Source organism: Carassius carassius, chromosome 10, assembly GCF_963082965.1.
Source record: "Carassius carassius chromosome 10, fCarCar2.1, whole genome shotgun sequence".
Taxonomy (NCBI): domain Eukaryota; kingdom Metazoa; phylum Chordata; class Actinopteri; order Cypriniformes; family Cyprinidae; genus Carassius; species Carassius carassius.
The window spans coordinates 29,019,536-29,046,868 of record NC_081764.1 but is presented as its reverse complement, the minus strand read 5'-3'; the positions used below and the strand labels follow the sequence as shown (position 1 = coordinate 29,046,868).

At 37.5% G+C, this 27,333-nt stretch overlaps 2 protein-coding genes across 21 annotated transcripts; both read left to right on the top strand.

Annotated features, from left to right (window-relative positions):
• The first annotated feature begins 14 nt into the window (after positions 1–14).
• Positions 15–5,719, top strand: LOC132152099 (cytochrome P450 20A1-like). Its single transcript, XM_059560802.1, has 13 exons — positions 15–372; positions 649–698; positions 770–936; positions 1,476–1,621; positions 1,868–2,035; positions 2,127–2,205; positions 2,295–2,410; positions 2,524–2,578; positions 3,025–3,145; positions 3,509–3,620; positions 3,748–3,812; positions 3,898–3,987; positions 5,528–5,719. Exons 1-13 carry the CDS (start codon positions 301–303, stop codon positions 5,676–5,678), a joined length of 1,392 nt encoding a protein of 463 aa, XP_059416785.1. The 5' UTR covers positions 15–300; the 3' UTR covers positions 5,679–5,719.
• A 302-nt stretch (positions 5,720–6,021) lies between these two features.
• LOC132152096 (abl interactor 2-like) lies at positions 6,022–27,010 on the top strand. Of its 20 annotated transcripts, XM_059560790.1 has the most exons (13): positions 6,135–6,285; positions 9,282–9,478; positions 10,932–11,099; positions 11,544–11,720; positions 12,185–12,202; positions 12,310–12,407; positions 15,993–16,139; positions 17,536–17,657; positions 17,953–18,186; positions 21,359–21,547; positions 21,808–21,894; positions 23,878–24,066; positions 25,364–27,010. In XM_059560790.1, exons 3-13 carry the CDS (start codon positions 11,037–11,039, stop codon positions 25,537–25,539), a joined length of 1,500 nt encoding a protein of 499 aa, XP_059416773.1. In that variant the 5' UTR covers positions 6,135–6,285; positions 9,282–9,478; positions 10,932–11,036; the 3' UTR covers positions 25,540–27,010. The 20 variants fall into 20 exon arrangements, with proteins under 20 accessions (XP_059416784.1, XP_059416765.1, XP_059416770.1 ...); XM_059560782.1 differs by lacking the exon at positions 9,282–9,478 and having other exon boundaries at positions 6,032–6,285; positions 17,539–17,657; XM_059560781.1 differs by lacking the exon at positions 9,282–9,478 and having other exon boundaries at positions 6,037–6,285.
• The last annotated feature ends 323 nt before the right edge of the window (positions 27,011–27,333 follow it).

The following is a 27,333-nucleotide window of genomic DNA, read 5'->3' as shown; positions in this document are numbered from 1 at the left end:
TTATATTAACCTGTTTTGGCACACGTGGGTACAAGATAATAATAAAATAATAATAATTTGCAATCATGTTAAAATAAAATATCCATGCTGTATTTAACAGACTTCAAGTAAATATCCCTCCCTAAACAACAACGCTCTGCGATTGATTAGTTTAGGCGTGTTCACAGGATGTGTAGTTGAGTACCGAGCCACAGAGGCGCAGGTTTCTGATGCTCACTGTAGACGTGGATTGTTAGCTACTAGACCAGTGAACAGTTTGATTACATGAATGACGGTCATAGACATTTCTGAAAGGCAACCATGCTGGATTTTGCAATATTTGCAGTGACATTTGTCATTATACTGATCGGTGCCGTCCTGTATTTGTATCCGGTGAAAATATAATTATTATCTGACCTGTTTTGCAAACTGTGTTGTAGTTGTTGTGATTATGTTTTTTATGAAATATAAATACTAAATATGTTCGGTTTAAATTCTCACCTGCTGCATTTAGAAGATCATAACCGAACTACGCTTGAATTTACAGTTAACGTTACTTATATGTGTAAAAGAAAGTCAGCCATTAAATCTGGTATAATCTGTAATCATGGGACTTTCATATTTCAGATATGTGTATATTAACCCAATGTTTTCTTATTTTAATGTCAGTCATCTAGAAGTGCCTCTGGTGTGCCTGGACTAAACCCCACAGAAGAGAAGTAAGGGTTTGCGATTTCCTCTTGATCTTTAGTCAATCTCCAACAAACGTCTTTCTTTAATATTTTTCCAGAGATGGGAATCTGCAAGATATAGTGAACAAAGGAAGCCTGCATGAGTTCCTGGTGGGTCTTCACGATGAGTTTGGGTCTGTGGCATCTTTCTGGTTTGGTGGGAGACCAGTGGTGAGTCTGGGTGCTGTGGACCAACTACGACAACACATCAACCCCAACTGGACCAGTGAGTTAATATTTTTTATAGTTAATATTTGATCATAAAATTACATGTGTTTTATATGTTATTCATTTGATTCCTCATAAGCTACCTTTCAAAAGGTCAGTAAGATTTTTTTATGTCTCTGAAAGAAGTGTCTTTTCTCACCCAGGCTGCATTTATTTGATCAATAACACAATAAAAGAAAAATACTATGAACTATTATTTCACTTTAAAATATCTGTTTCAGTATATTTTAAAAAGTAATTTTCAGCATTACACAATCCTTTATAAATCATTCTAATGTTGATTTGGTGCTAAAGAACATTTCTTAATATATTTAATATTTTTCTGAAAAACAGAAACCTTTTTGTAACATTATACGTGTAATTACTGTCACTTTTAATCATAAAAAAAAACCTTTCTGACATAAACATTTGGATGGTAATGTGTGAAGTAGCATTTATTACCATACCAATAATAATAAATAAAAAAATACAAATCCCCTTTTATGCATATAATTATGCATGCTTTTTTTAACGCATATGTTTGTACCCTTTCCTCAGCGGATTCCTTTGAGACAATGCTCAAGTCGTTGCTGGGTTACCAGTCAGGTTCAGGAGTGGGAGTGACAGGGTCGATGATAAGAAAAAAAGTGTATGAGGGAGCTATTAATAAAACCCTGGAGAACAACTTCCCTCTATTGCTTCAGGTCTGTTCAGGAGTGTTTATATATCACTAGTTCAGGATTTCACGATTAGGACCAAGTTCTTTTCTTCATTGCATAAATCTATCTGATCCAGTGATATCTGCCTTAAAGGAAAGTTCTTGAATTCTTTTTGATATTAAACCATAGGGGATTTGTTTTTGTTCGTATAATAATCAATACTGAATATAATGAACAGTGCATATTTTTTCAAACATGTTATCTCTCTCTTAAAACTCTGCCTTATTTTAGCTGGTGGAGGAGCTGGTTGATAAGTGGGCATTTTATCCTAAATCACAGCACATGCCTCTTTGTGCTCACCTGCTTGGATTGGCTATGAAGGCTGTGACTCAGCTTGCCATGGGGAGTCGCTTTCGGGATGATGCTGAGATCATTCAGTTCCGTAAGAGCCATGAAGCGGTGAGCATTCTTCACTAGTTCTATTTAGTGTCATACTTATGAAAATGATCGTTGTTATAAAATGTGATATTTTACATGGAAACGCATATAGATCTGGTCAGAGATCGGTAAAGGTTATCTGGATGGATCCCTAGAGAAGAGTTCCAGCAGAAAGGCCCATTATGAGAGTGGTAAGAAGGCAGCTGAGCAACATTTGAAAGTGCTGACCTTATTGTGGATTGTTCCGTATCAGTTGATTGTGGGGTTTTGTTATTTTCAGCTCTGGCTGAGATGGAGTCGGTGCTGAAGTCTGTGGCAAAGCAGAACAGTGGACAAGGATCCAGTCAGTCATCTTTTGTTAACTATTTACTACAGGCCAAGCTAACAGAGCGTCAGGTAGCATCATCTCAACACAGAACGATTCATTTTCAAATTGAGATACTAATATTTACATAAACATGCATCAATTATAAACAAACAATTATTTAATCTGTTTTGCCATTCCTCAGGTGATGGAAGATGGTATGGTTTTTACTCTAGCTGGCTGTGTGATCACTGCTAACTGTGAGTTTCAATTTCTTCTTTCTAGTTGATTGGCATAGCTTCAATGTGTTTTAGTATTTTATAGTATTATAGTTTTTATTAACATTAGCTTTTGTTTTTATATTTTAAGTTTTCAATTTAATTTAAGATTAATATTTTGTATTTTTATGGTGTGGCTTTACATTTTTTTCATTACTTTTTGTTTATTACTATTTAGCTTTAATATATTTTTATCCCAGTTTTATTTAAAAATAATTCTAGTTAGTAATGTTAGTGCTTCAACTTAAACTTTTCTAAATTTTGCTTAGTTGACTTTTTTTCAGCAAATTTTTTAACAAAAATGTTTTTAATAGTTTTAGTAAATGATAATAACACTGCATAGGTTTTTTTTTTTTTTACTTTCATGTCTGTATTTTTGTCATCCTTATACATAAGTTATGTCTGCTCTCATCTATGTTATTTCCCAGTGTGCATCTGGGCAGTTCACTTCCTCTCAGTCTCAGAAGCAGTGCAGGAACGTCTCTATCATGAGCTGGTTGAAGTGCTCGGAGAGGAACCTATTACCTTGGAGAAGATTCCACAACTCAGGTGAGCCCCAGTCATAGCTTGTGATATTATCCTGTAAGTATTATCCATATGGTATTTACATTTATTGATTTAGCAGATGCTAAATCAAGTGACCCAAATGTGAAAAAGGTTTACACATGACGAAATTAAGAGCTGTTTTGGACAAGAGAGATGGGTTTACAGTATGTACATGCTTAAGGGTTTTCAATATTCTCCTGGGTTTACATGTGTAGTGCTTTTTCTTTTCCTTCTACATTCTGGCCACCAGGTGGCATATGTGTTTCAATTCTGTGATTTCAATAAAATATCTTGTGAGTTATACCTTATTCCACATGGCCATCACTTTGTCTGGAAATCATCATTCTTGATCACGTTGTCCCCCAGATACTGCCAGCAGGTGCTGAATGAAACGGTCCGCACAGCCAAACTGACGCCCATGGCTGCCAGACTGCAGGAGGTGGAGGGGAAGGTGGACCAACACGTCATTCCCAAAGAAGTAAGAACCAGCCTTTTTCATTACTAGGCCCACACACAAACTTATATGTTATTTATATCTAGTCTAGTCAATATAGAGAGTGCTGTGACCTATAATGTTAAAATTAATTCTGGTTGTATGTTTTTAGACATTGGTTATCTATGCCCTGGGTGTCGTCCTTCAAGATGCAGATACTTGGTCACTTCCATACAGGTGTGTTTGTGTGTGTTCATTTTATACAAGGTTGTGTAAGGTTCATTGTTTGTTGGTATTTTCACTGGTTTGTCTTCTTTGACAGGTTTAATCCTGACAGATTTGCTGATGAGTCAGTAATGAAGAGCTTCTCGCTGCTCGGGTTTTCAGGGAACCAGGCCTGCCCTGAACTAAGGTACAAGGAGAGAAATACAGATATTTTCTTTAATAAATAACCATAACAAAGATCACCAGAAAATGTGATGTTTAGAATTTATTTACCCGCGTGCCCTTCAAAACTTGTATGAATTTATTTTCTCTGTTGAACACAAAGGAGATGTTTAGCAGAATGTTCAGGCTGCTCCACTTCATACAGCAAAAGTGAATGGGAATGCGGTCTGTCAGACTACAAAAATGACAAAAAGCCCCATAAAAGTAGTCGATACATGAGTCCTATTGACTAGTAGTGACCATCAACCTGTTTCATTCCAAGACGCTCATTTTCCACGACAATATTAAAGACTGTGTATATTAAGGTGGTTCACTCATATTACAATGAATGAGAGAAAGTGTAATCTGCATTATGGCAGCATAAGGCTTGCTTTGTAAATAAAGCTAAAAACAACTAGCCTTAGAAAGAAATATTTAATTGACAGTTCATGTCAGATTTTTCCCCATTCAAGTAGACAGGAGTTGGTCTTGCATGCCCAAAATAACTGCAAAGATATCTGCTGAGTGACCTTCCTTTTACCATTGTAATGGACTTTGACCATATTTATAGGCCCCTGTAAAGGTGATAATATTTCTGGTACTGCTGTAATGACAAAGCTGCTTGTTTTCAAACTCTATGTTTGCAGAAATTAGGATTAGCCATATATTAAAGGTGTCATGAACTGCCTTTTTTATTTTCTTGTACTGTTCTCTGAGGTCCACTTAAAATGTTATCTAATTTTTTACATAAAAAAACATGATGTAAATCTGTCCTGTCTTGACCCCCTCATCAGAACGCTCTGTTTGAATAGTTTGTGACCCCTTTAAAAAAAAGCAAAAAATGTGAAATAATTACAGTTAAAATTTATTTAATTCCATAATTCTAGAACTTTTAAGAACTGAATGTTATTCAAGGATCACACTCTTAATTAGCAATTAATGTACATTACTTTTTCAGTCATTTGTGATTGAGATAAGTTTTTATACTCACAAATTCAATTTTTTTTTTAAATAAATTCAATTCAATTCAATTCAAAAAAATTACAATTTTTTTTTAAATAAATCTTGATGTAACTAGAAAAAAATGTATAATCGGTATAGAAATTTCAATAAATTAAATTATTTAATTTTCTTCATGACTTTTACAGGTCTAAAAAACACACTTTTAAAATTCCCTCATATATCCAGGTCTTCTAAGATTATTTGAAACCCTGGTTTATTCAAAACAAGGTAGTGGAGGAAATGAATTAAAATAAGAAATATTAGCTTGATTTCTTATCTCCGTTTTTGCTCATTTTAAAGCTTGTGTTTGCCTTAATTTAAATCATTTTAAGGTAAACATATAGGAATATATAATTGTTTTTATTATTATAAAACAAAATAATATATGTGTCTTAATCCTCATGAGCCTGAGTATATGATGACCAGATTTTTTTTAATATTGGGTAAACTGTTCCTTTAAGAAACATTCAAATGTTACCTAGTTCACAAATCTTCTCTCCCCATCCTTCTCTTCCTCTCTTTAGATTTGCATACACTGTGGCCGCAGTGCTTCTCAGCACGCTGGTGCGCAGGTTGAGACTGCACAGAGTGGAAGGGCAGGTGGTTGAGGCCAGGTACGAGCTGGTGACCACACCCAAAGATGACACCTGGATCACAGTCAGCAAGAGGAACTGAAGGACTCATAGCTCACGTCCCTGAAATAGCCTCATGGGAAATGTCATGTTCTCTCTATTGTGTGCCGCAGCGATTGATAAGATCAAAGCAATGCCATTTAGAAACGGTCCAGGTTATTAAAACTATATGCCACAGTTTTTTTTAGACTGTCATTCCCTCTGAATGTCACAGACATTCTATAAACAATGATCAACAGTGAATGCAATCTTTTAACTGCAATCTTTCTATACTAATAAATTGTGATATAAAAAGTATCCATCCATCCATCTTGGCCAAATAATGAAACCATGCTTTTGTATAGAGCATTTTTTGGGATACAGCAAAAAGACAGAAAAGGGGACAGAAAGGGGAACATATAGGGGAGGAGGAAAGAGAATTGTGAATGTGAGGGGTGGTGATGTGGTGGTGTTTTCCTCCTGCGTGCATCAGTGAGGGAGAGGGGAGTGTGATGGTGGTGTTTTCCTCCTGCATGCATCAGTAAGATGTGAAGATGGCGGAGCTGCAGATGCTGCTGGAAGAGGAGATTCCTGCTGGTCGAGGAGCTCTGCTGGACAGCTACGCCAACCTAGAGAGAGTCGCCGAGTACTGCGAGAGCAACTACGTACAGGTGACATTACAAAACCTTGAAAACATCCGAGACACGGCCAGGTACAGGATGAGAAATGACAAGAGAGATTAATGATCCGACTGTTTATGCTGTCGAGTGGCAATGCAGTCGAGCGGACTGAATTCATCGCGTATTATTATTGCTTGTTATTCATACTGGATTATATTACACTAGTTCAACACTTAACACACTTTATAGGCGTTTTTTGTCTATTTTCAGTGGTTTTGTACAGAAATGGGGCCTCAAACGCTGAGCTAGTACGTTAGGCTAACTTGCTAGCTGAAGCGAAACCAATGGGTAAACCTCAATTGTATCACATCGAAAGACCGTTTACTTTCCCTCTGTTTAAATCTAATATGAACTTATTAGTTTTATATGCATAATTAAAACAGAGTGATATGATTTAAAATGGTGTATTAATGTGTAATAGCGTTTGTGAAGATATTTTAATCAAAGCAGCGCAGTGTTTTTGAAGTTAGCTCTGCTGCTAAATGCTGCTGGCTTATGGACTTTTTATTTGGTTAATTCGCTTTTTAGTGTAAATATCTATTAATGTTGTTGTTTTTACTAGTTTGCTATTATTAGGGTGTTGTTTGGGTTAGTTTATTGTCGAGAGCGAATGTGTACAGTTTTCTGTTTTAGTATTTTGGTAACGTTACTATCGCTTTTACTATTTATTTGCATGTTCGAAATCGCAAAATTTTACTATGGTATACATGATTAACTGTGGTATTTTTTTCATGACAAATATGGTAGTTATAGTTAGGGTTAGGTTCAAATCTGCCTTTTGCCAACAAATACCGTTTGTTTGTTAGCTATGTTTGTCTAATCATAGCAATGCAGTGCTTGCTTACTATGATATCACACAATTACCAGAGTTAAAATAGACTATGCTAGAACTATATTGAATGAAGTTTTTCCTGCTAGCATGAGTTTGATGATTCACTCTGGAATCTGTGAAGTGCTTCTGGAACGATAAAATGAATGACTAAATTTGTGTTATTTTCAGCATTCCTGGGAGATCCACAGAAGTGCATGTGTAAGGATCTGGACTTCTTTGTTTAGTGTTTGTAGTCCTTCAGAAATAGAGAATCAGAAATCAAACTTTTGACATTTATTGCTCCAAAAAAACAAAACAAAACAAAAACAGAGCGTGTCACATGGACCCAGCAGATCAGTGACTAGATGTCACTGGAAAATTAGTTTGTACACTGTGGATGCTGAATCCAGTACTTTTGAGTCTTGATGTGTTCCTGGTTCCTGAAATATTGCATACTTGTCTAGTGTTTGCTGCCCTGTTAAAGCTGAAGGGTTATATTAAGAGTGAGAGCTACCATTTGTAATGTGTTAAACAGGTTTTGCTTTGTGGTTTGACTCAGGGGGGTTTCAGATCACCTGATTCAGGCTCAGGAATCATGCAGAGCACACAGTGATGCTCTATGAATGCATTTTGTTATGTCATCTGAAAAGAAAGTCTGTTAGTTGTGAGTAAATTGTGAACATTGTATTTTTTTCTCTTAGCTTTGTCACAGTGGGTTCAGAAATGCCATAAACAACTTATTGTGACCAAGCTTGAATTTTTTTCCATGGCAGCATTTAGCTGGGGTTGATATATGTCTTGCTTGCATATGTCTGTGGTCTGGTTTTAGTTTAGTATGTAACCCAATGTTTCCCACTTCCTGAATTCATGCATATTGCATACAGATATGTTAGTGAATTCAGACGGGTTCTCATTCTTGTAAGGAAGTTTATTTGGACAAATAAGTCCGATCACATTTGTTTTTTGTTCTGGGAAGTTCATATTAATAGTTAATTGTTGTATTATTCTACACGTCATCTCCATATATATAGAAAAGTTGCATTTGATAGAAACATTAATGTGTTTTGGACCTCTAGTATTTTACTGAATGAAATGGGGTCTGATGTTTTCCTCAAAGTGTTAATGACAAAAGAAGATTTTTATCTCGAGCTGACAATGCAATAACTGTTCTCCCATAGTTTATCTCCTCCTCATAACATTCAAACCCTGTAAACCCTGTTGTGGAACACCAAATGGCTAAATGTCCTTATATTAAAAATAAAGAAGATGAAAGTACAATAAAAGTAGTACTAGGACTTGAGGGCGATTCCAAGTCTTCAAAAGCCATTTGATTGTAATTCCCTTAAAATCTGAATTGGAGCTCACAAATCTCTTTTACTTGTGTTGAATAAAAGTTAATTTATCTTTTGTGACAGATATGACATTATTTTTGACTCCAAATCACCCTTGGTTCTTACACGTGTTGCATTGTAATCTGTCACATGGCATCTAAAATCATGACTGTAAATTAGATTTAATTATTCAAATATTCATTATCAGTGTGTGTCATTATTCAATATCAGTATGTAAGCAACAGCCATTTTGAGGCCATTCCTTACATAAAGCTTTCATATGGCTGTTGAAGACCTGAAATGTAGTGCACAAACTAGGATTGTGACGATCGTATTGTGTATCGACAATAGTTATTGAGATATTGCCTGTTGCCATTGACTAAATAAAGATGATAATAATGATAATATAATATATAATAATATTAGGGGCTTATTTGTTCCATCATATTTAAATTTCCGTGGTTTTACACGGTGTTGCGCTTTATAACCAGTCACACACGATTCCGTTACAGTGAATTTTACTGCACAGCTGTAGAGATGAGAAATGATAAAGGCTATAACATATTAAAAGTGTTTTGATAATGTGTTCATGACTGTGAACGTCAGTTTTTGATGATCAAGAATACAATTATGATGTTGTTTATGAGATAACATCTCTAGCTAGCTAACGTTAGCCTAAACCGTTCCGGTAGTGTTTAGTTGTCAGCCTTTAGATGTACAATTATGTGTAGATACTCTCCTGGGATTACCAGGCTCGGCATATAAAATTATATGTTGTTAAATGTTAAATAACATGTTAATGCCGCTATCATTATTTACGGTGTTGCAATTATTTTGTTCCTCAGTTTCTGACAAGAACAAGGCAGGAGAGGTCCCTGTGAGGGTCTCAAGAGTCTCTACCTATATATACACCACTACATCAAATGACGCTTAACCGGAAGTTTACGAGCTGGCTTATCTTAATGCGGAAGTTCTAAAGAACACTCCGTGAATATGGTCAATTGTCTCATCATAAACAACGAAGTGCAGATGTACATGCGATGTAAGTATAAGAGATTTATTCATCATACAGTGTAGATGGTAAACCAAGTGGAATATATTTATGATGCTTTTTTTTAAGCTTGGCACTGGCATAATAAATCACCATCCATTGTTGTTAAATGGAAAATAGCAGTTCAGACATTCTGCTTAACGTTTCCTTTTGTATTTCATGGAAGAAATAAAATAATGCGCATTGGAGTGACAATGGGTGGCCTATGGGGGAACTAATGACTAATGGTTAGCTCAGGCACAGGAGTAAGACTCAGTCAGCTGATATTTTGGAGAATTACTATTTTAGTTGGATTTGGTATGAATTATCTTGGTTAATTTGTTTTGAAGGCTATCAGGCGTGTTTCTCTCACACTTTGAGTTCCACACACTACCCTCCTTCCCCGCTATCTTCACTCACCGTACCGTTCATCACTGGGCCTTCCCATATATTTGACAGCATCACCATGGATACACCAGAAGGGAATGAATGATGATTGTAGGCGGCCAATGATGCAGTGACTTGAGTTTTTTTTATTTTTCTGTTCCAGTGCTTTGTTCTGATTGGTTGCCGCAGTGTCTGTTTTGCGGATTCAAATAAAGGAAATTAATCATGAATGGAAGATTAGTTGTGTGATATTGACCAAAAAAATTATATCTCAAACTGTGATTTAAAAAAAATATTTTGAGTGTATTTTTGTGTTGGTGCCTTGGCTGTTTTTTCAGTGAATATTGATTTTATTTATTTATTACTTTTAATATGTAACTAAATCCAAAAGTAAGTGATGGCAACTAAGTCACTGTCTTAAGCGAGTCATTAAGTCATTTATTAACAGATTTGTTCAAATGACTGATTCATTAATTCAGGAGTAAAATCAATGACTGAATTTATGAATTGGTCATTGAATCATCGACTCACTCGTTTCATTAAAAACACGGATTCATTCAGAGACATACCGTACAATGGTTCTTCTGTGGCTTTGACATATTGTGTCTAAAATGTATATCACCTAATATTAACGTGTTTATTCAGCTGTTGGATAAAATCACAAAATCACATAAATTGCAATGATGCTGATATCATGGAAAGCACTCTTGCGTGTGAAATTGCTTAATTATATCACATGATATACATTTTAAAAAATCTCATACGGGGAATTTTTCTAGGCTAGAGTTTTAATAGGCTACATAACAAAATGAAAGCATACACTCTCAAGACACACTCAATAATGTCAGCACGCACACCGTTAAACAATTAATAAATTATAGTATATATTATATGAAACCAAATTGCACTCTCCTAAAGGGGAGTGTTAACAAGGGAACAGAAATTAGACCACGAGTCAATGTCATGTTCTCTTTCACCTCTATTCATCCTTCTGTGCTGAGATGAACACACACTCTCTCTCTCTCTCTCTCTCTCTCTCTCTCTTTCTCTCTCTACTCTTCCTTTTCTTTCCATCTAGTCTCCAGATAAGCACAGAGCTCTAGAAGAAACCAAAAGCTACACTACTCAGTCTTTGGCCAGCGTAGCGTATCTGATCAACACTCTCGCCAACAATGTGCTCCAGATGCTGGATATACAGGCGTCTCAGCTACGCCGCATGGAGTCGTCCATCAACCACATCTCACAGGTGCTTTTTACTGCTTTACAGACATCTGCTAGTGTGGGTATCTTCTACTTGTTGAGATGAGAGGGGTTGTACATTCCAGTTTTGTTTGCAAGTTATTTTGCATCTACATTCAGTTAATTTTCTAAAGGAAGCATCACTATTAAAATATTACTACTTAAAGTCAATTATTTATTCAAATCAATAACCCTAAGTATTTAACTTTGGTGCATAGCAGTACCTTTATATTAATCAAAATAGATTTATTTTTTATTTTACAGGTGACAGTATATTATTGTCAACTGACTTTTGAAAACTCGTTTACGGACTACTTGTGTCATTCATGCTTTACTTTAAGGTTCTACTTGATTTTAACATGGTTTTGATTTCATGCTCAAACCTGTTATTTGATGTGTTTCCATGTACATTTCTGCATGCATCAAATCATATGATGACATTCCTCCACAGACGGTGGACATCCATAAAGAGAAGGTGGCCAGGCGAGAGATTGGCATCCTCACCACCAATAAGAACACTTCCCGCACGCACAAGATTATTGCACCAGCCAATCCTGAGAGGCCTGTACGCTACATCCGCAAGCCCATTGACTACAGTCTGCTGGATGACTTAGGCCATGGCGTAAAGGTAGGGATGAAGCCAGTTTATATGTGTGACCAACTTGAACCTGATGCTAAACCTGCATGGGAAAGTCATTCACCCTCACAAAAAATTCCCAAATGTCTATTGAAATGACTCAACCACCTGTTCTAAAACTTTTTGCCTCGTTAAATAAATTATGGTTGTCTGTGAATGGCTTTTGCGCAATTCTGCTTTCACACCGCTAGTCAGCTGCTATATCAGCCTGCAAATCAAAAACAAAAAATTATTATGCACCTTTAAATATGAATAATATTGCCAAATACCAGTATACCATGCAACACTAGTTAATATGAATGTATTTTGCTTTGGATGATATGGACTGCTCTGCCTAACTAGCTGCTCTGTGTGTGTTTGCATGTTTGTGAGTTCCTCTTTACTCTTCAGACTAACTTAACTGTTTGCATCTTTTCTCTCCTCACCTCTCTTATTGCCTTCATTTCTGAGTGTAGTGGTTACTAAGGTTTAAGGTAAGGATTCAGTTGGTCTTTGGTTGATGTGTGTTTTGTGTATGTGGTGGAATGTCCGTGTCTTTACATTTTAATACTGATAATGATATCTGACACTTGCCCCACAGGTCAATGCCCAGAATATGAAAGCAGGTACAACTCCACGCACAGCTGCCCCGACCCAGAAACCACCCAGCCCTCCCGGCCCGGGCAAAGGAACCCTGAGGTAAGTACATTTGCAAAGGCATATATATATATATATATTCAGGTCTCAGAACATTTCAGCCTGATGTGAATTGTTTTGGCATCATATTTCAGTGCAAAAAGCTTAACTCGCATTATAAATGGACATAAAAATGTATGAAATGTCCCCTTTGAATTGTTTGATACTATTGTGCACATGTTGATCTGGTGGTTGAAAAGGAAATTCTCTTTGTCTCTTCTCTCCATCTCTTATCTAATCTCTATTCCTGACAGCCAGGCTCGCACACATCTACGAATGTTTGTATTGTAGTTAACAGTTTTGGCTTGTTCTCTGTTCAGGGACTGAAGCGTTCTGGATCTGTGTGTTTCAGTCTTTGTGCCTGCAGGTCACTGTGGAGAAAAGACTCATGTTGTGTTTGTGATGTGTTATTATTATTATTATTTTATGTCATTGAGTTTTTACAGCTGATGTTTGTTACTGTTAAATCTCAGTTGTGTTCTTCCCGCTCATACACATGTCCACGGCCCTAACCCCTCACTGTCACCATGGCAACACAACGGCCAACCACAAGCAATGCAGAAAACCTTCTGGCCTTAATGCAACACAACAGGCTCCTTTAAATATATTATATACAGACACAGCACAGATTTCTGCTAGTATGGGAAGAAAAAACAGCCCAAAAGTGGGTTAAAACAGCACGGTATTAAAGAGTTCATGCCGCACTTTCCTGTCATAGGCACGACTCAATGCACTGAGTGGCGTGACTGACTCTACATGTGTTTTGAGCTCCACCAAAGGGACAGTTTTTAATGACACTAATAAATTAAAATAGCGCAACTCGAACATTGTTCTATTCATACTGCTCGGCAGATGTAAATGTGTTTTCCCCTGCACATAACATAATGAAGATCAATATTAAGTTATTATATTTCTTTTGCTTATTATTAGGGCTGGGCAAGTTAATGCATTATTAAATTGCTCATTAACACAGTTTTTTATTATTAAGAAAGTCCATTTCTCAGTGGCTCTAAATACACATACAGACAAATCATGGGTCACAGGAGAGGATGCTCCCGATCAAATAATTTAGGCTTCCCATCAACGTTCACTAACCACTGTCCACTGTTATTTTTAACAAAAAAGAATGCAACGGGCTTGTAATCATGAGTTGGAAATAGAAAGTTTCCAATAGCACGTGAAGACAGCAGAGAAGCGCTCTTGCTCAACACAGTTGAGTGAATCGTTTTGTTAATTTTGTGGTTTATTATTTTGATTCGTATGGGACGCGGTAACACACGTCCCTCTCACAATACATGCTTTACAGAACTATCGCTTTTGCCGCCCAGAAATATTAATGCAATCATGCAGCACATTTCAGAAGATCTGCACTCTGGTGCGGTTAGCTCTCACACTCACTGATCTATATATAACTGATCCATGCTCTTGCCCACCTCTTCCAACCGAGCCAGGGACTTCTAAACGGAGCGATCACACTAGTCAAACTAACCAGGCTTTGGGGGTCAAACGCTCTCCAGCACGGTTAAGATTGCCTAGTGTGAGAAGACCCTAATTATTCTCTAACCTATAAGGTCTCTAATAGGAAGGTGCCTGTTATAATGTTATGATCGAGGCTCTGGCCTCTGAGCATAACTTGTTTTTCTGAAACAAACTATGAAATATTTTCTATAAAAATGTTAATGTCCTGGCAGTGACATAGCTTGTTTTATATTTAATTACATTAATGTTATAAGTTGAGATTTAGGCTACAATAAATGTTTCAACTGCTATTATGTAAAAGGAACACTGCTGTAAAAAGCACCTTTATTTGTTTAAAGTGTTTGCAAACCAAATGTTATTGCACTTTTGTTCATAGCCTATAGAAAGTACACTACTTTTAAATGCATTTTTAGTTTTGTGCTTAACGATGCAATTAATCGCAGACAATAATGCGATTAATCGCAATTTTTTAAAAGATAATCGTTGCCCAGCACTATTTATCATGTTTCTGCTACATGTGAACAGTAGTGTTGTACTTTGAAGAATTGCACATATTTATATAAGCAGAGACTTTAATGATTTACAATGCCTTAGTCCTCTTGAGGAACAAGCCCAACTTCTTGCATTTTAAATTTTGTACTTCAAGTTATTGTTGTTGTCGTCAAGTTCTACATTCAGCACAATATTACATTTATGTACCATTTTAAATTTAAAATATATTATTAAATGGGAAAATATCCTTAAATCTAAAATATGCCTCGATGAATGAAATCATAAATAATTTTTGAGCCGCCATTTAATGCACCTTTTGGTGTGTTTGGCTTCCGGTACTCTAGGCAAGGGCGGTATGACAATATATGCTATGCAGGAGTAAGAATGTATCGCTGGTAGGGTGTTCTGCATTAAGTTACATTATTTACCCATGAGAGCAATGAAGAAACATAAAGTAAAAATGCAGAGTGCGATGTGTCCAAGGGAAGTTAAGATGAGGAAAAGTACAGTTGATAGTTGTTTACATTTGCTGAGCTACATTACTATTATAGACTGAGCTACATTACTCCATTATGATAGACTGCTGTGTGCTTACACAGGTGTGTGTATGTCAGCTATTTAACAACAAAGGGAATTTGTCTCCCCTCACCAGAATTTTGAATCTATTTGTTTTATGATATTTTATGTACTATTTCTTATTTTGTGTACGAAAATCTGACTTTTGATCAAATTGACATTTGTTATGAATAACAATATCTTTTTGTTTGCATCCATCTAAATAAAAAAAAATCATATTTAATGAAAGTAAAGATTAAACAGTATTGCTTTTTATATGACCAATACAATATTTTTGTTTTAGTATCTGATTTAATAATTATCTTATTCATTTCTGTTTTTTATATGTAATGTATACCGCAATTTTATATAAAAGACAACTTCATAATAATAATACATTGGTTTATTAACTAAACAATAGAAAATTGCCTTTAGAAAATGTCATTAATAATAAATGATGATGTTAGATTAAATGATTTCATTCTTTCACTGTGTCTAACTGTTAAGATAAAATGCTACATATATCTCACATGAGAAGGAACTAACACTGTTATTTCCTGTTGAATGCACAGTGGTGTCACATTTATTGGTAAACTATTAGAGAACCACTAACTTAAAAGTGTAAAAAGTATTGGTCAAACCAAGTTTTTTTTTTTTTTTAAGTATTTAATTCACTATATTATCTTAAGGCATTTTCAGGTGACTGTTTATTATTTAAACCTATTACCGTAATTTTTTTTAAAAGCAAAAATAACTGTATTGTCATACATTGTTTAAATATTGATATTATTGGTAGATCCAGACATAAAATTACTCATACCTTGATCTATTTTGGTTATACTGCCCACCATAATTGCCTCGCAGATCTACAAATCTATAAATTAGACATGACTCATGAGGGTTTGCTTTACTGTTGTGATGTTCTAAATGGATTTTCAGACTACAAGATGTAACACAAGATCTCCCAGTATTTAATTATTGGAGTCTTGTCTTCAATGATATTTGACTCCACTGCTTAGTGGATATTAAAATATTTTAACCACACCCCCCACCCCTCGGCAGGCGCCACTCCCCTTACCGGACGCTCGAACCTGTGCGTCCACCTGTCATCCCTAACGACTATGTGCAGAGTCCAACACGAAACACCGCACCACCCCTGCAGAGCCCGGCTAGAACTGCATCCGTTAATCAGAGGACCCGCACATACAGGTACTCACAGACACGCACACACACACACACAGCATTATCCCCTGGACAGGCTTAAAAAAAATTACTTTGAAAAGAAAAATAAAGGTCCCTCAAACTTTCTCACCCTCTTTTTCCGCATCCTCTTTCCTTTCCCATCTGTCTGTCCTTCCCGTCGCTGTTGTTCTGTTTTTAAGCTGTCTTTGTTTGGTGCCTGTTGCAGTGTGACTTTCCGCCAAAGTAACAGTCACTCACTAACTTTCTCTTTTCTTCTCCTTTGCTTTCTTTCTCTCTTGCTTGGATCTTTTTTTGGGTTCAGACAACCATAGCCTATTAAAGAAGAGCTCTTTCCTGCTCTTTCACTCACCGTCTTTTTCTATTTCAGTCTTTCTTACCCGTAACTCTTCATCTTTTTGCTGTGTGCATTCTCAGCACTCTGATTTTGAGAGTCTAAGGGGACAAACAGAGCACATAATAACATTCTTACAGATAGCTTCCTCCTCTTTCTCTTCTCCGATTCTCACCCACAATTCCTCAATTCATGACCATGCGAGATGTGTATGAAGAGAACTATCTTTGTACATTAATACAGTACTGTTCAAGGTTTTTTTTTTTTAATGAAATTTGGCCAAGTGGATATGAATGTTGGCTGATTGTATCTGGAAATACTTCTGCTTGACATTACCTGATAATCTAACAATGGCGAAATATTGTCAGAATTACTTTTTAATCAGTCTGCCACTATTTTTGTCAACTTATCTGAAAATGGTCAAGTATTCTTCATAGTCATTTAATCATTCCACTACTAGTCTGAAAATAACCCAAGTAATGTCTTTATTACCTTGAGTCCTCTATTGGTAATCTAGATATGGCTAAATACCAGCTATATATCGTTCAGGCCAATTTAATTATTTTATCTCTAGTTATCAGAAGATAATCCGAAAATAGCTGAAAATCTGATTTTTTTTTGAAGGATTAATTAATTGGCTTGGTAAAAAAAAATTTGATGAAATGTGCTGAAATTATTATTATTTTTTATTTATTTTTTTGTAAGGGACAGCATGAATTGTGCAATGCTGAATGTAATGTTTTACAGCTTATTACATGTTCTTCCTTTAAAATGACTTTTCTTTTCTGTTGAAAATACTGTTGAATAATGTAAACCAAACAGTTATTAGCCCTTATATTCAGTCTGACTCCATTCTGGTACAACCGCCGTTGGGGATCTAATCATTTCTCGAAGGACAAAAATGAAGTCCCTCCCTAAATTTTTTTGCCCCTAGTTCCTTATCCTGATTGACTCTGAAATATGTGAAGTTATGGAAGTAAAAAGTTCAATGCCGCACTGTCCTGTCATAGGCACGTCTCTTGACCATTGTTAATTGACCTTAACTTGCATGATGTGTTTTGTGTGTGTCAGCAGTGGCAGCAGCGGTGGCAGTCATCCCAGCAGTCGCAGTAGCAGTAGAGAGAACAGTGGGAGTGGAAGCGTGGGCGTGCCCATCGCTGTGCCAACCCCTGCCCCGCCCACAGCCTTTCCTGGTGAGATTCCTGCTCTTTGTGTAATTAAGTATTAGTAAATTAATCTGAGAACAGTCCAAGGTTCTGAAGAACATATCATTGTTACTGTATTGAAGGCTATTTCCTGTCCTACTATTAGTGATGATAACTTCTCTTTCTGTTCACTGCCTCTTTATTTCTCTTCTCTTTTAAATCGCTGCTTCTACCCCTCCTCCCGATGGCCCTGTATTTTCTTTGACATTTCTTCCCTCTGTTCTATCACTCTTGTTCTCTTCTCCCCTGGGCTTCCTGTCTCTGTACGGCACGTGGGCTGCAGGTACAACACCTGCCCTTCCCAATCCTCCCAAACCCCCTCCGAGTGTTACTATCCCCGCCCCTCCTGTACCTCCGCCACCCCCCACTCCAGAGCCAGTGCCCCCTGCCCATGCCCCGACCCCTGCTCTGCTAGCAGAGGGTCCTCCTGAATTACCACCACCCCCACAGCTTCCCCCCAACCTTCCAGTTAGCACCAACACAAACCCTGCTGCTGCAACTATCACCCCCGCTCAAGGTGAGTCCCCTCAGCCCCTCCTCAAATCCATCTCCACACTCGTCCATCTTTGAGTGACAACCTGCACGTGATCATACGTGATTTCCCCGACATCACCCAGGATTCATCCCTCCTGCTCCTCACCCCACCCAGACTTCACCTGCATGGGCTTGGTTTTTCTTGGCTTGCTGTGCATCGGTGCTCCAGCTCTTGGTTGGATTACATTCCCAGTGGCATTTGTCTCCATCACATAATTTGGTCCATCTCTACTTCCTGTTAGTTTTTCTTAGATACTATTCTGGGGTCTTTCTTTTTAAGAGAAGATGTTTTATAACAAATAAAAGTTAGGAATTTATCACCGTCCAACACATTTACATGGACAGATTGGTTTAAAGATCATATTTTTGTTTATAGCTCGGTTCCAAAACTAGTGATCTGCCTATCTAGACAGTATTTTAAGGCATGATTTTTGAGACCAGGGGCCTCATTTATAAAACTTTGCGTAGGATTTGCGTCAGAAGTGGCGTACGGATGAAACATAGGACGTGCGTACGCACAGAAATATTCGGATCGTACGCATATTTCCCTTAATAAATCACAATCAATTCTAAATGTAGCGCAGCTTTTGCGGCTTCATGACACGCCCATAGTTGCCCATAAATAGTCTGTGAAACGCCCACAAGTTAATATTCATTGATTGCGAAATCATGGCAAACACAGAGAGGAAATCAAAAAAACTTAACTTCACTCAATGTGAAGTAGAAGTTATCGTTGGCGAGGTGGAAAAGGGGAGAAAAATGTTGTTTGGAGGGCACAGTGTGGGCATTACTAATGCCAAAAAGGCACTTGAGTGGCAAACGGTGGCAGACGCCATAAATGCTGTAGCCTCACAACCTCGGGCCGAAATAAAAAAGAAATGGTCGGACATCAAAGTCGAGGCAAAAAAACGTCTAGCGCTCCATCGCCAGAGTGTGTCTGCCACGGGTGGGGGAAAGGGGACACCGGAGCTGACCCCTCTTGCATCTGACAAGCTACAGATGTCGGTAATAATCGACGTGGAAATGGGAAATTGTTCAGCGCAAATGTAATTTCTTGTTGCTTTCTGAATGGTTGAGACATACGCCATACATTGTTTTATCAAAAATAAAACAAACTAAAGGCATATGCATGAATACCATAATTCTGTAGCTTAAGAAATGTTTTACTATGAAAACAACTTTCCCCCAGTGGACAATTAATACATCTATCTATTTATCTATCTATCTATCTATCTATCTATCTATCTATCTATCTATCTATCTATCTATCTATATACCTCATTAAAGGGTAACTAAACCCCTGGTCAGAGCTTGACTCCACCCACCCACTGACAATATTTGAAAAATGCTGAAAAGTGGGCAGAGCGGAGATAGAGGGGACGAACCGAGGGCGGGGCTGAGCGAGTGCGGCGTGAACATGAGACTCGCAGTGACGGATTGATTGACAGCTGCTGTCAGAGACGCTAAAATGGAGAGTGACTGTAGTGACGCAAGTAGCTTTGCAACAGAGCGATCATTTGAAGTAGAGGACTTTTCTCACCTACCTTCACCTGAAGTGGAGGATGTCGAGGTGTCTGCCAATTCGAGCAACTGGCTCAAACTGCGGTCTTAACTCCCGAATCACGTCGCTTTTCAGCGCGAGCTGTGTGGAGAAGCCCATCTCCACCTCCATTGCGTTGGAGAAGCAATCCCGTGTAAAATGCAGTTTGCACACTCGAGCTCTAGGCGGGAACTCATGGTCTTCCAGGCCAAGTGCATGCAACCACTGGCGCCTAATTTTAAAGTCTGCTGGAAAACTATGCGGTCCAGCAGTGCTGTCACAACCAGCAACACACCTATGTACCATCCTGACCACTGTACTAAATACAGATAAATCTACGCTAACTTGAAGATCTAAATAACTATATAATTGCTATGCTAAATAGATGCTATAATAGTCTATCCTGGTCGTTACCAATACTCGCAATTCCAGCTCCTGACTCACTACAGTGATTTTGACAGAACAAGATGGTTTTATACTGCCAAGGGCGTGGTAGCTCGTACCAAGGGGCGTGGTGGGCTGGAAACTGCTAACACAGACTGTATTTTACACAGGGTTGCTTCTCCAACGCAATGGAGGTGGAAATGGGCTTCTCCACACAGCTCCCGCTGAAAAGCGACGCGATGCGAGAGTTAAGACCGCAGTTTGAGCCAGCGGCTCGAATTGATATGAACAGACACCTCGACATCCTCCACTTCAGGTGAAGATGGGGGAGAAAAGTCCTCTACTTCAAATGATCGCTCTGTTGCAAAGCTACTTGCGTCATTACAGTCACTCTCCATTTTAGCGTCTCTGACAGCAGCTGTCAATCAATCCGTCACTGCGAGTCTCAGGATCACACCGCACTCGCTCAGCCCCGCCCTAGGTTCGTCCCCTCTATTTCCGCTGTGATCTGCCCACTTTTCAGCATTTTTCAAATATTGTCAGTGGGTGGAGTCAGGCTCTGACCAGGGGTTTGGTTACCCTTTAATGGTTTTAGTGTTTTTTAGATTAATTTGTGGGTTATCATTTCCCCTATTTTTACATTTTAAATGTAGATTGCGTTTGTTGTCATTTCTTCTGTTGAACACAAAAGATATTATAAAGAATATTGGTAACCAATATACTGTTGAAGTCAGTGGCAGATCTTGCACAGGTTTCAAGTTAGTTACACAAATTTGCTGCATTGATCAACAGAAGGCTGCTTGATTTGAAAGTGGCTTATGTGTGAGTGATTCTTTTTTCCATGCTGTACTATTGATAATGACACAAGCTGATGTAGGAAGCTGATGAGTGTTCAAATACACAGTACTGCTGAGGACAGCAGTCAGGAATATTTTAGTTGTTGGCACTAGTTGTGTCTCTTGTCTATTTATCATAAGTGCTACTTTTGCAGACCCGCTGTCTGTGGTGTGATCCACATCAGTGTTCATTTCAGGTAGGATGCTGCCTAGGAAGGTAGCTGCGTCAGCAGAGAGTGTGGCGGCTCACTAGGGTTTCGTCAGAGCTTGTGTTTTCAGTTCATTCCATATATCATTGAATGTATCGTAGTCTGCCTATTGTGTATCACGTACCGCTATTCAAAGAAGAAGCAACAGAATTTGTTTTATTAATTAATTTTTTCTCTGTCTCCCAGGCAATGGTCCTCACTTTTACAGTATGAACCGGCCAATGACACGACACCCCACGCCCTCCGTGGGAGGGTCCCTGCCCTACCGCCGGCCGTCATCAGTTACTGGACAACCCAACAACATGCCTCAAAACACAAATCCAAACCTGATCCAAAACCAGCTTAATGGAGGGCCACACTACAACCAAAACCAAGGTAGACACACTAGACATGCTCAAGTGTCCATATAATAATTGAAATTTATACAATAACTAGAAGAGTAGCCTGTTTGTATGTCATTTAAATCAGTGTGCTCGGTCTTACTGGCTTGATCTGATTGCGCTCTCTCTTCTTTAACTTGCCATCTCCTACTGTTTACTTGTCAACTTCCTTTCTTTTCATTCCTTTTGTTTCAACCACACTCAATTTTTTGTTTAATTTCTGAACTGAATTACCTCTGTTGTTGGGGTGGGTAGCCCCTATGGCCCCTCCGCCCCCCTCTATTCTCCAGATCACCCCCCAGCTACCGCTCATGGGGTTTGTGGCTCGGGTTCAGGAGACCAGTAAGTTATCCGTTTGAGAAAATACTCTCAAATATATGGAAGCCCGTTTCTGCTGCAGGAAAAAAAAAAAAATATATATATATATATATATTGTGATTTGTTTTTATCTCACATTTTATCTATTTATCTCATTATCTTGGAGTTAAAAAAAGTTTGTGAAAAGTCACAATTACCTTTTTTATTTATTTCATGGTTAAAGAATTGTGAGATGTAAAATCATAAACGAGTGAAAAAAGTCATAATAGTGAGATGTAAACTTAGAATTAAAATCTTTTTTTTTCATGACATAAACGGGCATCCATGCAAATGTGTCTGTGGTAGATTAGTGAATGTTTTTTAGTGTCTAACAGCTCTAAACGTGCATGTTTGTGTTATATATTAAAATGTCTCTATTCAGCAGATCTGTTGCATGTTACTTCACATCTGATTCGATCTATCATTAACCTGCTAGAACATAGTGTTAAAGGGCTCATCGGATGAAAATCTGACTTTTCACTTAAGTCGGTGCATCTACCAACTCAGAAAACGTGTAAAAGAAGAACCCAACAATTTTGGTTTTGTAAGCCTTTCTCTGCAAGTATCTGAGAAAATGAGACGATCAGATTGCTCTCCCCCTCTGACATAGGAAGGGGTTCTTATTATAGTGTTACCACCCATTAATCTGCACATTTCCACCCATGGCGCTCGGCCGCCATTGTTGTTTTTGCAAGCAACAGCGGTGTACTTGTTCTGACACCATGGCAAACGTTTGCATAAAAACATGCTAAATGTTATGTTGTTGGCAGCACAGACGAACACAAATCATTATTTATAGAGTCCCAGCCTCAAAGGAGACAAGAGAGGAGTGGATCTTTTTTTTTTTTTTTTTTTTTTGGAAATCCCAGAAGGGGGGTGGGTTGTGCAGTAACTCATTATCATTTAAAGAGGCATAGACCAAAACGGGTTGGTGTGAGCAGAGCTGTTTTTGACAAGGCAATAAGGGTGATGTTTACACAGCCATTGAGTGTTTTTAAGCAAAATGTGTTACAGACGTTTCATGAAGACCCTAATAATAAATCATGCCAACATGTGGAAATTTTTTATCTGATGAGCTCTTTAAGACATGCAGGGAATTTCCAACAGTGTGTCCTACCAGACACAATAAGATACTATTTCAGAAACAAGTAATTTGTCACAAGATGCAACAAAATCAATCCCAACCAATCAGAAGAGTGTGTGGGCAGGCTCGTACTCGTAATGAAATAAGTGCATGATTAAATTCATACAAATAAAGTCAAAATAAAAGTAAACTCTTTTAAGATTATACAAAGCACATAATCAGTACCTGTGATTGTCATTGGACATATACTTTGTATGTTCTTGTTCCCAGCTGCGGCGTTGCAGAAATAGAGGATTCGGTTTTCCTAAAGGTTTCTATCACAGCTGGTTAGGACAGAAACTCTGATTAATACGTACACTGTACTGGCCACGTACACTGAAATATTTTTTGGAGAAAAGTACACTGGAATTGTTCAGCTGTTGCTGTTTTACACTTCTTGTTTCATTTGAAGTGAGACATGACTCAAAGTAAAGACTTTAAGTTTCAGTTATTGATAGCATCTTTAAGTAATTCTATAGAACGGGTGAATAAGAGTCAGACTAATCATTTGTTTGTTTCATCTCAACATTTATTTCAGACTGAAAGAGTTAAAAGTATAATTTATTAGATGTTGTGGTGAAGAAAACATTAACTTGGACCTTGTTTATCTATAGTGTGTACATGGCCTTAGTGAAGTTTCCTTTTCAAAATAATAGCTTATTACTGCTGTTTTGAGGTCAGTGGAAATTCTGCCTTCTCTAAATTTAATACTTTCTAACTTCTGTACTAACACATTTTCCTCCTTCCCCATCCAACATGAGTCATTTGTCTCACATCAGCTAAAAGAAGTTAGCCAATTCTCCCAGAAATAGCTTGTGTCTGAGATTATTTGTTCATCCCTTTAGTCTCAGACGCTCCTCCACCGCCGCCTCCTGCAGAAGAGGTGGAGTTTGAGGTAGCAACGCCGCCTCCACCTCCTCCAGAGGACTATGAGGATGAGGAGGGTGATGAGGAAGAGTCAGCGGTGGTGGAGTACAGTGACCCCTACGCTGAAGAAGACCCGCCATGGGCCCCTCGCAGTTACCTGGAGAAAGGTACATATCTAGCCGTTTCTCACAGTGTGCAGTAGACACTGGTTTGGCCATGTAGGAATGCTTCTGTCGATTTGAATGGATCAAAATCTTCAACACTGTTGGTCATAATTGCATTATAGTACTGTATATTAGATCAGCAATGAAATCTGACAAAGTTATCATAAATGCTACTTGTTTAGCGCATGTTTCTTTTATTTTTTTATACAGTTTATACGTTTTATTGACAATCTATGGTAGCCCATTTTTACTACACAAGAAAAAGAAAATCAATCTTTGGTAAATTATAATTATGACATAAAAAGCTGGAATTGACAAGTCATAATTAGTGACATTGAGATAAAAATACAAATGACATAAGTAAAAATTTCGTGTGTCGTCATGAATTTTAGCCGATTACATTTTATGTCACAATTATGTCTTTATTTACCAAAGTGTGAAAAGGTTTTTTTGTTTTGTTTTGTAGTGGATATGGGCTTCTATAAAACATTGTAGGGTTTTAAATTTTAATTTAATTTGTAGGGTATTAAAAATCTGGAGATTGCAAATTATTTTAATATTATGGCCAATGACCCATAAATAATAAATAAATATATTAATATATAAATGAAATAATATAATATAAATGACATAAATTAAAAAACACTAAAAATTCAAGTCACTTAAATTACAAGTAAATAATAAATATATACATAATTGAAACAATACAAACAATACATAATTGAAATAAAATCTACATAAAAATAAACACAAAACCAAAAAATAATTTTAAATATGAAAAGTAAATTTAGGTTTCACAGCAATGTACAGTATGAAAAATGGATACAGTGTTATTACATTATTACTAAACTAAATCTGAACACCATTAAAAAAAAGTACATTATTTAAAATAAACTTGGGGTCTAGGGGTATGATTCTCATTTGAGGTGCGAGAGGTCTCAAGTTCAGATCCCGGACGAGCCCCCAATTGTTACGACCCCGTCCAGAGTAAAGCCGCAACATAAACTGAAATCAACAATCAACGATCCTTTATACATTTATTTACAGAACCACAAATTGAAAGCACAACTTCAGGGGTGAGCAAAGGCTAAAACAACAAACAAACACCAAGCTAGCTCCTAAGAGAAAGGACTAAATTCCCTAACTAAAGTCGATCAAAGATGATCAGTTGTTTATAACCACATCATCACAATATACAATATTTAGAGTGTAGCAAGGTCTGTCATGTTGTAATACTTAATTACAATAAAAACATAACCAAACATAGTTTTTCTTGTCTTTATCACACCATTCCCATCAGTGGTGGCGATTTACGACTACACGTGCGACAAAGAAGATGAGCTATCCTTCCAGGAGGGGGCGATCATTTACGTCATCAAGAAGAATGACGATGGCTGGTTCGAGGGCGTGATGAGCGGGACCACGGGTCTTTTCCCCGGAAACTACGTGGAGTCCATCATGCATTACGCAGACTGAGCCACCGGGTGGCGCCACTGCTCCTCTGTCCATCATCTTCCTCATTCTTTTGAGTGCGCACATACACACACACACAAACACATATGAATTCAGCTACACTACATCATCCACAGGCTTGTTGCAGACAAACAGACTGAGAGCTGCAGGAAAAACTGCAGCGGTGAAGATTTTAACAGAAAAAAACTATTGTATAAGATAAATACATTAGGAACATTTATTCATCTCTTAATTTCAATCTCTTAGAAACATGTATCAGAAAAGTGTTGGTTTGCTTGACTTGTGTTGATAGTGATCGCTTTGCTTTCGCTCCTATCCGTCTCTACTCTGGAGGAATGGGTCTGACAAGTAGAAGGACAGTTGTACATTCTCATGTCATCACGGAATTGGAAGATGGCCATCTTGGATGTGCATGTTCCTTTTACATCACCTCTTAACCGTGTGCTGTCCACTGACCAGCAACTGACAGAAAAGCTTTTGCCAAGAATGCCAGAACGGGGATTTTATGCATATTGTTGTGCCAGGTAATAAGGGAGAAGCATGGATTTCTTTAGTTTTTCTTTGTGTTGAGAGTTGGATTTCTTTTAAACCGTTACATTTCGAGTGCAGTTCAGTTTGATATCTTTAGCAGGAGGATATACCAAAGGATTTCAGTGGCGTTTGGGACCGACTACAACCTTAACGTACTTCTTTTTCACCATTCCTTTATAAGATTTTATTGCTTGAAATATTTGCAAGTATGTGTATTCTTTGTATGTATGATAAAAAGAAAAAAAAAACACTATTAAATATGTTCAGGAAGTTTGTGCCATAAAGAAATGTTCGTTGATGGTCATAGTTTTGGACATTAGAGGTTGTTGAATCTCAGCACCGGATGTGGTGTTCTTCAGGACGAACATGTGTATTGTGATCTTTAACCTCCGATTCATCCCTTTGACCAACTGTGGACTTAAAAGATACAAGACTATTCTATATGTATGTTCTATATTGATTTATATGATAGAAATACTATTGTGTTGATGTATGACTGGTGTAGAGACGAGAACCCCATTTATCTGCAATAACAAAGGCACAGTTAGAAAGTCCTTAGTCAACGAGTTATAGATTTTTAAAGCACAAGAGATAAACGTGATCTTAGGGAGACCTTATAAAATGTGAAGAACTGATTTTTGAATGAAGAGATGTTAAAAAACAGAAACCAGCCCAAGTTTTAAAGTATCCTCATACCCACATGCAGATAATGTGGAACAAAGTGTACTAATGCACAGAGACTTTTTTTTAATCAAATTCTTTGATGTCTATATGTAAGCGTGTGTGTGTGAATCGATCGATTTCACTGGATCATTGGTGAATGACTTGTCTGTGTGCAAATCTTTATTTTCAATGAACGGTCTGTGGTGAGGGTGAGTCTTGCATGTTGATCATTTCTGTGATTTTCCTGCTGATGGAGAATAAACTGGATATTTCTGGTCTACTTGTTCACACTTCCTCAAGTTCAAGAATCATATAATGAGAATGTGTTTTTACTAATGCACAATGCCATTCCAAGGTCTTTTCTGCATCTTATTCACATTTACAAAAATCTGTCAGTTAAATGTGTAATATTCAGCATCATTGCTCCAGTGATCAGTGTCACATGATGCTTCACAAATCAATGCTCAAGAAGCAATTCATATCAATGTTGAAAACAGTTGTGCTGCTTAATATTTATGCATAAACCATGATATTAATTTCTGCTAGTCACTAAGTCAACATTTCTCATTTTCATTTAGCTGACCTGAAGGCACTTCACTAAAA

What these genes read in the sequence shown, in the direction of transcription:
- LOC132152099 (XM_059560802.1), top strand. Translation starts at nt 301, where the DNA reads ATGCTGGATTTTGCAATATTTGCAGTGACATTTGTCATTATACTGATC. An exon ending in CTAAACCCCACAGAAGAGAA is followed by an intron (nt 699 to 769) that starts GTAAGGGTTTGC and finishes ATATTTTTCCAG; the next exon opens with AGATGGGAATCTGCAAGATA. An exon ending in CTGTGTGATCACTGCTAACT is followed by an intron (nt 2,579 to 3,024) that starts GTGAGTTTCAAT and finishes GTTATTTCCCAG; the next exon opens with TGTGCATCTGGGCAGTTCAC.
- LOC132152096 (XM_059560781.1), top strand. Translation starts at nt 6,169, where the DNA reads ATGGCGGAGCTGCAGATGCTGCTGGAAGAGGAGATTCCTGCTGGTCGA. An exon ending in CCGGGCAAAGGAACCCTGAG is followed by an intron (nt 12,408 to 15,992) that starts GTAAGTACATTT and finishes ACCCCTCGGCAG; the next exon opens with GCGCCACTCCCCTTACCGGA. An exon ending in CAGAGGACCCGCACATACAG is followed by an intron (nt 16,140 to 17,535) that starts GTACTCACAGAC and finishes TGTGTGTGTCAG; the next exon opens with CAGTGGCAGCAGCGGTGGCA.